This window comes from Malurus melanocephalus, unplaced genomic scaffold (assembly GCF_030028575.1).
Source record: "Malurus melanocephalus ecotype Western Australia unplaced genomic scaffold, MMel_1.1 scaffold_26, whole genome shotgun sequence".
Classification (NCBI taxonomy): Eukaryota; Metazoa; Chordata; class Aves; order Passeriformes; family Maluridae; genus Malurus; species Malurus melanocephalus.
In genome coordinates, this window is record NW_026623258.1 from 577,170 (window position 1) to 589,854 (window position 12,685).

General features: G+C 38.6%; 1 protein-coding gene across 3 annotated transcripts in view; it reads left to right on the forward strand.

Annotated features, from left to right (window-relative positions):
- The window catches only part of ATAD2B (ATPase family AAA domain containing 2B), a 74,063-nt gene that overhangs the window by 803 nt on the left and 60,575 nt on the right, over positions 1-12,685 (forward strand). The window contains exon 1 of one of the 3 annotated variants that reach the window (XM_057390428.1): positions 9,859-9,874. The exons of the other annotated variants lie outside the window; for them this stretch is intronic. Within the exon in view, the coding sequence (XP_057246411.1) occupies positions 9,872-9,874 (3 nt within the window). The 5' untranslated portion in view covers positions 9,859-9,871. Of the gene's footprint in view, positions 1-9,858; positions 9,875-12,685 lie in introns of those variants that run through there. 3 annotated transcript variants of the gene reach the window in all.

The following is a 12,685-nucleotide window of genomic DNA, read 5'->3' on the forward strand; positions in this document are numbered from 1 at the left end:
CGGGGTCCGGCGGCGCGGGGCTCCCCCTGCGGCCGCGCCCGGCGCTGCCGCCGCCAGACAAAAGTTGGGAGCTGCGCCCGCAGCAACTTCGCAATAAACGTCGGCCCGGGTTTGGTTTGTGTGTGTGTGTGTGTCTGTTGTTTGTTTTTTCCCTTTTTCCCTAAATGACCTCGATTCGGCCGGCGGCTGCGACGGGAAGAATCTGGTGTTCGGGAAAACCCCCCTTCCCGTTTTTTGTGGCACGGAGGGTGTGATTTTTTTGCCSTCAAGTTTAAGTTGAATGTTTTCCCAGCCGAATTCGCTGTCGTAGTTTTGGTTAGTTAGGCTATCGGTAAGTGAAATTCTATAGCCCGATTTGGAGAATTAACATTTGGTAAATTCTAACTGGAAGAAAGAACTCGGGAGACTTCTTGTCTCTAAACAGCTCTAAACATTGACAAAAGCTGCAATTTTTGTTTTAATTGTTGAAGAATCACAGAATCAGTGAAGTTGGAAAAGACCTCTGAGGTCATTGAATAGTCCAAYCTATGACCTAACACCACCTTGTCAGCCAGACCTTGGCACTGAGTGCCACATCCAGTCTTTCCTTTAACAGTTCCAGGGACGGTGACTCCACCGCCTCCCTGAGCAGCCCGTTCCAAYGTTTAATGACCCTTTCTGTGAAGAAATTCCTCCCACAGGAGGAATTGTAGGCAGGACTTTTTCTTTGGTTGATGAAACCTCACGTATTGCTCTAAAGRTTTAAACTAGTATTTATAGCTGCCTGCTCTGTATGTATGTTATCAAAACAACGTAAATATGGAAGTGAAATTTGAGGGTCCGAGTGTTTTGACAGTCCTGCACCAACTGATTCATGTCCCGGCCCTGCAAAGGAGGAAATTAGTCAGCTGAGCAGAAAAACAGAAGCAGCAGMCAGAGGCAGACCAGAAGGATGACACCTGGAATTGTCACAAAACCTTTTACCCCATCCTTTTTTGCTGTAATATACTGAACAAAATACAAATCACTGACGAGGTATCCTATAGCTTCTATGCTTCTCTTTCAGTTCTTTCATGCTTCACAGTTCCTCCCTTCCCCCATCTTACTTTTCCTTGTTCCCTATTTCTTCCTTGTTTAATTTCAGTGGACTCCTGGGGATGCAGCACCATAGCTGTAAAAAGCTGTTCTGCTTGTTCTAGTGTGCAGTTTCTGTTTATTCATATCGTGGGTCTTGTGGTTTGTGAACCAAAGTTTGAAGTAACCCTTACTGGCTTACTTCTCAGGGAGTTTACTGCTGCTTGGACTAGCTTGGGCTTCTTTCCAAGTATTTTTAATTCATTAACAGTGGTTTTTTACTACAAATCATTCAAATGTTTAAATTATGTTATTGTCACAGTGTAAGGAAAGGAGATTGTGCAAAATAGTGTAAAATACTGTAAATACTTCTCAGGATATTGCCCACGCTTCTGAAAGARCATTTCTTCTAAAGTTAAATGTAAATTTTGTCGTATGGGAATGAACTTGTTTCACTTCATAACAAATCTCAAGCGTTTGAGGTTTTTCCTTTAAGATGTAATTGCCAAATATGAGCAGAAGTTATCCAAGGTTTTTTTTTCTTATTTCTCCCATGCAGTGTGCTTTGTAAAATATATATATCTCAATGTATTTTAAAGTTGTTTTTGTACAACTCTCTTAATTTTTCAGATGTAAGTGTTGTCAGCAATACAGCGCCTTTCTGAGCTTCTGAATCTTCTTGAAGTAGTGCCAGAGAAGGATTTCAGTGATTAGGACATGAATAAGTATAGCAATAGGGAGACAAAGCCTTTGCTTTTGGAAGTGACTGKCGGGAGACAGATAGTGAGGCTGCGTTCAGAAAGCTTGCTGGCATAGTCTTCGTCTTCATGCAGTTGTATGGTTTTTTTTTTTTTTCTTTTTGTTTTCAGTTGGCTGGAACAGTGTGTCCTTTTAAAATCTTTTGGGTGTCACATCAGGAAACCAGCCTTGCCACCAGCAGTTAATCGGGTTAATGGGCAGCTAGAGTTTGGAGCTCTGGCAGAGATGGGACACTTCTTGTTTGCACTGTGTGACTTAATTTTCTTGCATGGAGGTTCTGACCTGGATGCCCTGAGAAATGCTCTTCTGTGGGAATACTTGTAGCCACCTTTCAGAATGAATTTTGAAAGATCATGTATCTGTTCCTTATTAGCAACAAAAAGTGGGTTAGTAACCTAATGGCATCCTGTAAGATGCTGAATAGACCAAATGAGGGGAAGGATTTGCGTTCTACCTCTTCTCTATTTTCTCTTTCCTTCTTATTTTTTCCTCTTGGCTTTTTCTGATTTTTTTTTTTTTAGTTGTTTGTTTTTTTGCATACGTTTACAAGGATAGGCTTGACTCCTTTCYCAAGAACTTAAGTTTCTAGTCTTCTGCTTCAATATTATGCTGAGTTATGTGTGAATAGTGTCCTTTTTTTGTTTGATCTGAATCTGGAGGCAGCACACATTTTGTGGAAATGGACTGTAATAGCCTAAATGCCTTTATCATGTTCTGTGTATTCCCTCTGTAGTACTCACTCAGCTTGGAGAAAGCAATGACGTCAGGCTTTGAAAAGTAAACTGGTTTGAATTATTGATTGGCAACCACGCAGTCAGTGATGGAGATGAATACGTGTGTCTGTCTGCTGACCAGAAGCCAGATTAAAATGAACAAAATCCCTCACTAAATGGATCAAGGAGCCAAGAAGTTTATTGTCTGAGATGATGTCATAGCAGAGTGCATAGAGAGGGTACAGAGGGGAAAAACTGGGCTTTGTTTTCTTCCTGTTTCCTGGACTGATTTACACACTATTTAATAGATATTGAGGCTATGCTTACATAAAAATATATTTTATTGTTATACAAATTATACATATGTATGTAAAAATACAGATTTTTCTTCTGAGCATTAAAACTTAGGAAGTGTTATAGCTTTATATTATAGCATTCTGACAAGAGAACCTCATCAAAACCTTTTATGGAGGCACAGAATTTTAGTACAAGACTTAYAGGTTCAGTGGACTTCACATACGCTATGAAAAAATTGAAATTCCTGTGACCATTAAATGGTTAAATTTAATGCACTTTGTGTCTACTAATGTCTGATTTTTTCAGACACTGAGTTATGATTCCTGGTAACACTTCTTTGGCAATTGAAATGATTTTTCTTAGTCATCTCAAAGCACAAATCAAAAGTGTTGATCAAGAATTCATTGTGTAATAAACACTCTTAAATCATATCGGCATACTAGTTAGACATTTTAGAAATGTATACAAGGTTAGCTTAATTTAATTAGCCAAGAAAGCATTAGCAGTGCCTTAAGAGCTACTTGAGGGCACGGTGATAATTGTAACACATGATCCTCGCTAAAAGTAGTGCTGCCAACATCGTTCAACTCGCGCGGTGCAACCCAGAGCTCTCCATTGTACTTAATTGCTAATGGGRGCAAAGCGGGGCTGCAGGAGTGACATCGGGTGCTGGAGTGTGGGAGAGAAGAGAGCTAAGGAGCATTTTTGTGCTCTGTAATGCCAGTGTATTTTAGTGTCTCTCACTGTAGTTTCTCAGATTGTAGCGATAGAAATGTTTTCTGATTTCTGGGCAATAATGCAGCTTTTGTTGCATAAACTCATTGCTACATTTTGCTCTGCAAAAWGCCTTTAATGGTCAGCTGTTGAAAACAGAAAATTAACTTTAAACACTTGCTATACTTACTCTTAAAACACAAGTTTTAAACATAACCAGTGGAGTTTTCTAGAGTTTCCTGTATCGAAGATCCTGATTGGCATGTTTTCTTAATTGTCTATGTGAAGTGTCTCACCGTGTTCTGGATGATCTGCTGTTCTGAATAAAGCTATAGAGAAAGWTGTATTTTCCTCGTTATGCTGGATAAATGACACTTGCTGGCCACCTGCTTGTAAAGCTCTTCAAGAAAAAAGCTCCTGTCCAATATCTTTGTTTTAAGGAGCTGCATTGCCTGCCCATTTGAGTTTGCAGTAACATCAGTAAAGGTGCTGAGGCTAATGCCTTTCCAGTTATTTGAAATACATCCTGAAATATAAAGCCTTGTGAAGTTATTCCAAACAATTTACAACAAATTTAAAGGAAGATTCCCAGGAAAGCTCGGTAATAAAATCTCAGATTTTTTCTGGTTTTGTGGTCTGCTGCTCTTTTGGGACTTAGCAGAGAAAAATCAGTGTTCTAAAATGAATCATACAGAACATTCATTGGCTGTGTGGTGTTAATACAGCTGTGAGCAGTGGGAATTGGAGCAATTGTTGGAAGTAATCTTTGTTCAGGGTTCTGTCAGAATACCATACAACTGGCATTTGTGATCTTTTTGTGGTTCTGAAGGGCGGTCCTGAGTTTGAATTCTTCTTATGTATCCTGCCAAATCTGTCTGGGCTGCTCTCAGAAGTCAGCACACCTCTGAAGTGTCCATGGTTTGTTTTGGGAGGTAGTGGTGCATCCTGTTTGAAGCTGACTATCCTGGCTGTCACACTGTTCCAGGGCCTTCAAAGGAAGCAATCTAAGGGCTAATCCAGTGACTGGATAAGACCTCCAAAGAGTACGCAGGAAATGGTGTTGATGTTTTGTGTGCTGCATTGCTTCCTCTGAATATTTGGCTTGTTCCAAAGTAATATTAATAAAAGTTGCTTCTGCAGCTACTGCCTCTGTCTGAATTTCAAGCAGAAGGTTTGACCCATGGCTGTGAGACAGCCCATGACAATTTTGCCAGAGTTGCATACAGCTTGGGGTTATGCAAGATAATTAGCTCAGGTAATTATATTCTGATCACCTCCATCCCCCTGCAGTTTCAGTTGCTTGTGGTATGGTTTTGTACATCCTGCCCTAAATTATTGAGTGTTTGCTATGCTGCGGAAAAGTTCTATTTCCAATCTAATGATGCTTTGAATGATTTCTCTGTAAAACTTTGCAAAAGTAATSTCAAACCAAAGCATGCAGCAAGTAGGCATCAGTGAGCTGACGCTTTCTTTGCTGTGCTGTTTTGTAGCTGTGACCCTTTGAAAGATTGCTGATCATTTATTAGATGTTTTAGCTGTAATGGATTAGTTTTTCTHTGGGTAATATCACTCATGAACTCGTTTATTGCAAACAGAGCTGACAGTATGTTTTTATCCTTTTTTTGTGTGCGTTTCATGCTTTGCTGGTTTTTCTAAACCATTTTTCAGTCTGACTTCACTCTTGAAATATTGTCTTCATTTCCTTTGATTTGATTTTAATGGTTTATTTTAACCATTAATTCTGCTTTAAATTGTTCAAGTTTYGGTTTACATTTATATTTGTTGGACTCTGTTTCTGAATAAATTTCGTTTCTTTTTTTCTTGGTAGCTACTAAAATAGGCAACTTTTCAACCAGTTGTAAGATTAACGTGTAATCTTCTGTAAGCCTTTTCATTGTGTACTGAGTATGTGTATGCTGCAATAGCTTCACCTCCAGCTGAACTAGGTATGAAGGAGGCAGCTTTAGTTCTCCTATTAGAACTACAGGATTTAAAAGCTTTWCAAAGTTCCATAGTTCTTGTAGCCTGTACTGAATTATGCGGTTTTACCTTTATGCTTCTAGTTGTGTCTGTTGATGGCCTAACTAATGTAAAAATTTGATAGAAAGTTTGTGTCTAGTTGCACTTGGAGCAGATGCTTTGGTTTGGGTGTTTTCACAATTTTGGAAAGAGGCATTTTACTTTTCTCCAGCCCCCAGTCAGTTTCTTAATTTTAAATGGATAAATAGTTGAGCCAAACTATTTAAATAACCTGAAATGAAGAAGTTGTTCATTTTCTACATGTGGAAGAGATTACTTGCAGTGAAATTTGTTGCCGTGCTTCAGCAATACTTCATTCCAAATACTTAATAACTATCCTCTGTTATTYCTCAGATTTATCTTTCAGGCTTTGMATTTTGTTTTCATTAYGATTTAAATTTCAGTACATTAATCTTAAGATTTCATACCACAATTGTACACAATTTTAATTTATTTTTTCTCTTTTGAAAATAYTGTGTTCAAGTGCATTGTAACTAGGGGTGCAGAARTGTTTTTAATCCACTCAGAATGCCACCTTCTCTTGATACAGACACTTCCTTACTTAGTTTAGTGAGTCTGTTTCTTGGTCATGTCCAAACCTTGGGGAACAGTCTGGTCCAGGAGCTCTCAGTCTGTTCTCCTCCTTGTTATCCTCATTCAGATCATTCTGCTTCTTTTTTTAGTTTTACAGTAGTATTAAAGGAGGCCATGTCCTATAAGCTTTGTTTAGCATGATGGATTTTTGAGGACTGAGGGTAGGAAAAAGCATTCAAGTGTTTTGATTTTTTTCCACATCTGAMCTGTGATCATTCTTGATTCTCGATTCATTACATAAATATAATTTCTACTGTAAAAGTCTTTGTTAACAAAGTCTAGAAATTCAGAGAAATTTTTAATATACTTCTGACTAAAAATGTGTTCCTTTTTGTGTTCCTTCAGTATTGAATTAGGAGGATCAGTGGTTTTAAAGACTTCCCTTAAGTGGATCTACGAGAAAAATGTATAGGTGAGGTGTGGACCCCATRCAGCAAGTAGAGAACTCTTCTCAGTGGACTTGTTCTCCTGCAGGTGTGTGATTTCACATGTGCTGCGAGCTGTGAGCTCTGGCTGTGAACTCTGCAGTTGTGAAAACAACAGACTTGCCAATGTTAATGCTTGCCAGGCCATTTGATCAGCTGGATCAAGATCACGTTACTGGTCCAGCTGAAACTAATCCTCTTCCCCACATGCTCTGGCTTCCCTTTGCCTTCCCTCCATCCTTCTGAYTTGATTATCACCTGAAATTTCAGTGTCACCCTAATTTTGGCGTAGGCGCAGAGGAGGAGTGCTCATGTTAGAAATGCTTGGAGCAGGATGATGATGATGGGAGGATAAACCTCAGCTCTCTGTTTATGGCCTCTGTCACAGTTTGGCAGAGGCTGCTCTGTAGGTCACTCTCCCTTTCATTCATGAACTGAGTAACCTGTAGGTTGTGGGAGTTTTTTGTGTGTCACAGTGAAGCTGTTGAAAGGCACTCACTCAGTGTGGATACAAACAGGTGTCTTTTGCTATAACAGACAGAGGGAATGGTTGCAGGTGTAAAAATCCCCAATTAACAGTGCTTATATTTTTMACTTGTAAACTTAACTTTTCTCAAAAGCTTTCACTTTTATTAAATAACCTGAATTCTGGCYTTGAAGAGTTCCAGGAAATAAAATGGAAATATGTTGAAATAATAAAGCAGGTCTTCCAGTGCAAGAAATATGGKTTGGTTTTTTTTAATCTGAATGAGAGAGGAAGAATTAATTTTTCTGAAAAAGTTCTGATGATGGTATTCTTTATGTTCTTAMTGGCTGTTATTAACGTGAGCATTGTTCACTGAAAAAAAAAATAAGAGAAGCTGAATGTTAAAAGAATTCAGATCATCCTGCAGTTGAGGCATTCTTTACTATCATTACCACTAATGAAATACATCGTTAATAGCTGTTTATTCCAAGATCATCAAGTGCTTAAGCATGAATATTATTTTTCCTTAACACCTGTGGAGAGCCAATGTCTGATAAATGACTGTGTGCAAACAAGTGGAAATTAGAGAACTGCAAGCAAGAGATGTGTTCTTTTAAGCTGATGTCTTTCTTCAAGCTGTCATCAAGGTTAATGCATTAGGGCCTTCATGAAACTTGGAGTTCTCACGAAGGTAGTTAATGTGCTCTAATCCCAATACATTTATTTCTCAGATTCTTGTAATTTGAAGGCACAGGCAAGATCATAGAATGGTTTGGAAGGGACATTGAAGATCATCTCGTTCCACCCCCCTGCCATGGGAAGGGACACCTTCCACTAGACAAGGTTGCTCAGAGTCCCATCCAATCTCACCTTGAAGTGCTCTTAGACTGGACTTTTAGGACACAGAGGCAGATGTTCAGCCTGCTGCAGTATGTTGTGTACCATCACAGAAACAGTCTGCTCTATTACGCTCGACCTCAAGTTGAGTCATGTTACCTTCTTTCCCCAGGCAAGTGTATCAGGTCTTRCCTCTTCCCACCAAGCAGTCAGCCAGTTCTCCCCTAGAAGAGGGGCTGAGGGTGTTTTGCCAGGAAAATGTGGGTTGGGGTGGGGAGGAGAGGAGTTTGTGAGGATGTGTTGGTGCTGGAGAAAGTGGGTAGTGTGGTGTGTCATCCTGAAATTAGGGCACAGTGTGGATGTGTAAGGCAAGGTGTGGTACCTGGTTTGAGCRTGATGATGAGAACGTTTCAGTTAGTGAATGTACCAAGCCTAAAGGAGAGTTTTATTCTGTTTTCTTTTCCCGTCTTTTTGGTGAAGAAGCTATAAAGCAAAGTGGTGAACTYAAAAAAATGAAAATAGGATTTGAAGAGATTTATTAGATTCTGGTCAGATGACATGATTGCAGTTGTGAGAAAATTTATTGATCTAGTAATTAGAATTCGGAACCAAACAAAACTTAAAATATCTCAAAGAGATTGTGAAGCCCTTTGTTTTTTTTTAATTGCTTAGTATGTCTAGCCCAAAAATGCATTAGGAAGATTACGTAGCACTTATCTAACTTTCTTCAATAGACCTTAACTCAGATCTTTAATGCTGCTAAATTTTTAGGAGTTAATGTTTTAATCCTTATTTTTTACCTTTGCAGAAACTGATAGACAAGGGAASAAGTGGCTTATCCAGAACTGGACAGACAGCTAGACAATGTTTTTGGTGTATGTTATTGGTGTTTGAAATATGTTGTATTTCCAGAGAAAGCACGTTATTTGTTCACTGAATAGTTATATGAATGCAAAGATGAGACGTGAGCTTAACAATTGGGGTTTTGGGGGCATTGTCATATTTTTTTCATGAGTTAAAGTTTTACTTTGGAAAGACGAGTTTGTCTTTTTATACTGTGGGATATAAAAGTTTATTAAATGCACTAAATAGCCCTGAGTACTTTAGATCTTTTAATGGACAGCCCATTTCTAGAGGACAGCCAATTTCATGCACTTTGCATAAAGTGGTAGAAGAAAAGGCAGACTAGATTTTTTTTCACATGTATTTTTAAAATAGAAATTCAGATTAATATTCTGAGACATCCAAGAGGATGTGTTTTTTATCAAAAGATTTATTTTAAATTAGAAAACAGTTACAAATAAGTAGAGAACCTGGATTTACCTTCTCCAAAGTTAGTAAAAATAAGTTTGAAGCATGTCTGAAATCGTTGTCTTTTCAGAGAGTTAAGTGAAATGGAAAAAGTTAYATTTCAATATCAGAAGCTGCAATTTAACTAAAGTTAGAAGTAGAGGTTTTTGAAAACCTGTTGCTGAAAAAGATCTTTTTGAAAATGTTTGTTTTATTATTATTATGAGAAAGTAACTTTCAGGGTCTTTCCAGCTTTTTTTAGTGGGTTTCTGTGCATTTAACAAAATRCAGAGAAATAGGATTGGTCAGCTGCAGATGGAATGTCAGTGCATTAATTTTATGTCTTAGACATGGCAAGAGGTGAGTCCCMAGAAAAGAGAAAAAACAGTTTGTGCAATGTTCAAAGAGTGGGTTGAAAAGTTGCCTGAGTGAGGAGTTGTGTGAGCAGTCGTGCGAGTGTTGAGGGTGCGGCAGACAGCAGGGTGTGCCCCATGAACTGTATGGCGAGGACAGCAAGTTTGACCATGGTGGATAACTCAGATATTCATGTCTGCATGCCTGTGTCTGAGTACAGATGAACCTGTGGCAAACCAGACAGAGTCTTTTTCAGAAATTGCAAGGTGTGGTTGTGGTTTGGATGTTATATCATCTCTTGAGAACTCAGTGAGCTTGTATTCACATGCTTGGAGATGACAGTGGTAGAGATGGTTTGTACTTATCCTCTCTTTCCAAGACTACTGGATTAGGATTATTTTGGGGTGTTCTGACCAGCAGTGTAGTGAAGAGTTCTTTGGTTACTTTTGGCCAGGAGATTCAGCTTAAAAAACAGAAGAGACAAAACTCCCCTACCCTTTCCTCTTCAAGGAAAGTAATCTTTGTATTTTAACTTGGAAATTAATCAAATTTCATGCTTTAGCCAGCTGTTTCKAAGGCACCTGTCAGTGAGTACTTCCCTGGTATGTGTGTTCTTMAGTCCTGCTGAAAGACCACTGTAGTCTGATTCAAAGCGTAGCCGCTGTTCTAAGAGGATAAATTGAGAAGGAAAAGGCCAGTTTTATTAATTGATTTCTAGTTTGTGTTTTTCCAAAACTTAAGGAGTCTACATTTTATAAATAGAGCTGTGTTACGAAATTTAGGATGGATAGAGAAGAGACTACAGGTAATAATGTACATCAGTGTATTTGTAGTTTGCTTGTGGATATGTATTATAATAAACAGTTTTTCTGTCTTTCTCCTTTTCATACAAAGCAGAGGAAGCATAGAAATGTATGCAGCCATATATATTTTCTTGCTTTATTACTCATTTTACCTTTTCTTTCTAGATTTATCAGTGCCATCATTCAAATGCCTTCAGTGAAGGTGTGTTACCAGTTTGCCCCATTGCCTCTGCTTAAATTGAATCTCAGCTCAACAGCTGATTTGTGGTATTCATTCAGCTGTCACATTCCATTTTACTCTTGAATCCGAAGATAATGAAGACTGTTTTGCCAGTCTAGACCACGGATGGTATCCTGTTAATTCCAGTTATTTCCTTATTCTTTATTAGGAAGAGTGCCTTCCGTAAGAGGTGGTTCTGGCTGTTCTGGATCACAGCTGGAGTTTGCTGGCTCTCTCTTTTCTGTTGGATCAATGCAGTTGCGCTAAATTCTGTTTCTCTCTTTGTACTTTCTGACACTATGTAAAGTCAGTTGTTGATTCTTCTGTTCATGCTTTTTCTTTGTTGCTTTGGTATGCTTGAAGGCAATTTCTGATATGATTAAGATTTTATTAATTCATATTCTCTGCATTCTCTCAGCATGTGAGTGTGTTTGCTTCAGTGCCAGTGTTTCTTTGGGAGCTTTGAGTTCAGTGCTTTGCTTCCTACTTCTGCAATTGCATTATTAATTTCTTAATTTTTAAGYTTGATGCTTGTATCATATCTTTCTAGTCTCAGAACATTTTCATGATATGTACTGTTAAGTAATAAGTTTCTGGGTTGAAAACTGAAGAGCTATTTTTAATCATTAAAGGTATAAATGGTTTGAGACCTAGTTCCTTGAGGGAGCAAGTTGAGTGCTGTGGAATCATTAAACCTGTTTTGCTATAAATGGGAGGAAGCAGTGGATAGACTGCTCTCTGTAAACGCTTCCCAAATTGAAATTAATTTCCTTTCTTGTTCTAGCATATCCCAGTTTGGGTAATCTCTTGAGTGTTATGAAAGCTCTATCTCCCTCTTTTACTGTGGGCAGGTGAAAGTTCTGGGTGGTAGTCTAAGTGTGATTTGATTCCCTAGAACTTGAATTTTTAACATTGTCTGTTAACTGGGAAATGGAGCTTGGATTCTTGGTAATATATTTCAAAATTCAGTGAGTTCATCTTTGTAGTAGCTTTTTCACTACTACATGGTAAAACATTTTCTATGTTAGTGCATCTTACACAGCACGTATCGTAACATAGGCTGGTATTTGGACCTGAGTATCTTAAAATTTAACTTGGTTTGGACTTGCTGAGTTTGTGTGTAGAGTTAATATRCGGACAAGTGAGGCTCAGCTGAAAATAATAGCCTAAACAAAGAATAACCTAATTAAATAAACCCCTTAATTGCTAGTCTGGTTCCCTAGGCAGCTGCAAGGAGCTGATCGCTCATGTGATCACACTGACAGCGTACTCTTCCAGTTTCTGAGCTATTTGCCAGTATATGTTCATTTGACAGCATTAGAGATCTCAAGGATACTCAACTTTTGTACGTTTTGTGAATTTTGGTAGCAGCGGGAGACCTGAGGTAGCAGAATTTGTCTCCAATGCCAGTATTTTGTTTTAACTGCCAGCTGACAGGACAAATGAGGGATCCTAGSTGATCTTGAGACTTGGGACCAGAGGCAAGGCACTGCAGGAAATGCAGAGAAGGTGATCATAGGAGATTTGGAGGACTTCTCCTTTTTGCATGGAAAGGGGTGGAGATGGAGTACAGGGGCCTGTGCATTACAAATTTCACTGCTGGCAAAATAGCTTTAATGTTACCCCTTGTAAAGCTTTGTTACATGCTGCTTCATCTTTCCTAGTTTCATTTTCACTGTCTGGTTTAGCCGGTTTCAAACTGGTTCTGTGGCTTACCTTGAAACTCTGCTTCAGTCCTTCACAGGGGAGCTTGTGTAGTTTTGGAAAGTAGTTACTAAAATTGACTTAAGCRGGGTTGTATTTTAAGTCCACAAGTAAAACTTGTGGCTGAATAAAGCAAAAAGTACATACACAAATGCTCACTGTTCAGAAGTGAATATGCAGGCTATTAAAATTTTGTTAAAGGTTAATATTTTGTAGTTCCCTAGTGTTGTGGAAAACAGCCAGATGCCCATGTATTTTACAGTGCTGTGTAGGTTCAGGTGTTTTGTGTTCAGGAATGGTGGTAGTTACCTCTGCTACCACTTTGACCAAGTCTTAGTTTTAGATCCCAAATTCTGCTTCACCTAATTTTAAGTTCCAATTATGAGCTTTTAGTATAGCTATTATTTTGAGTTACATTGATGCATGTCCTGAGGAAG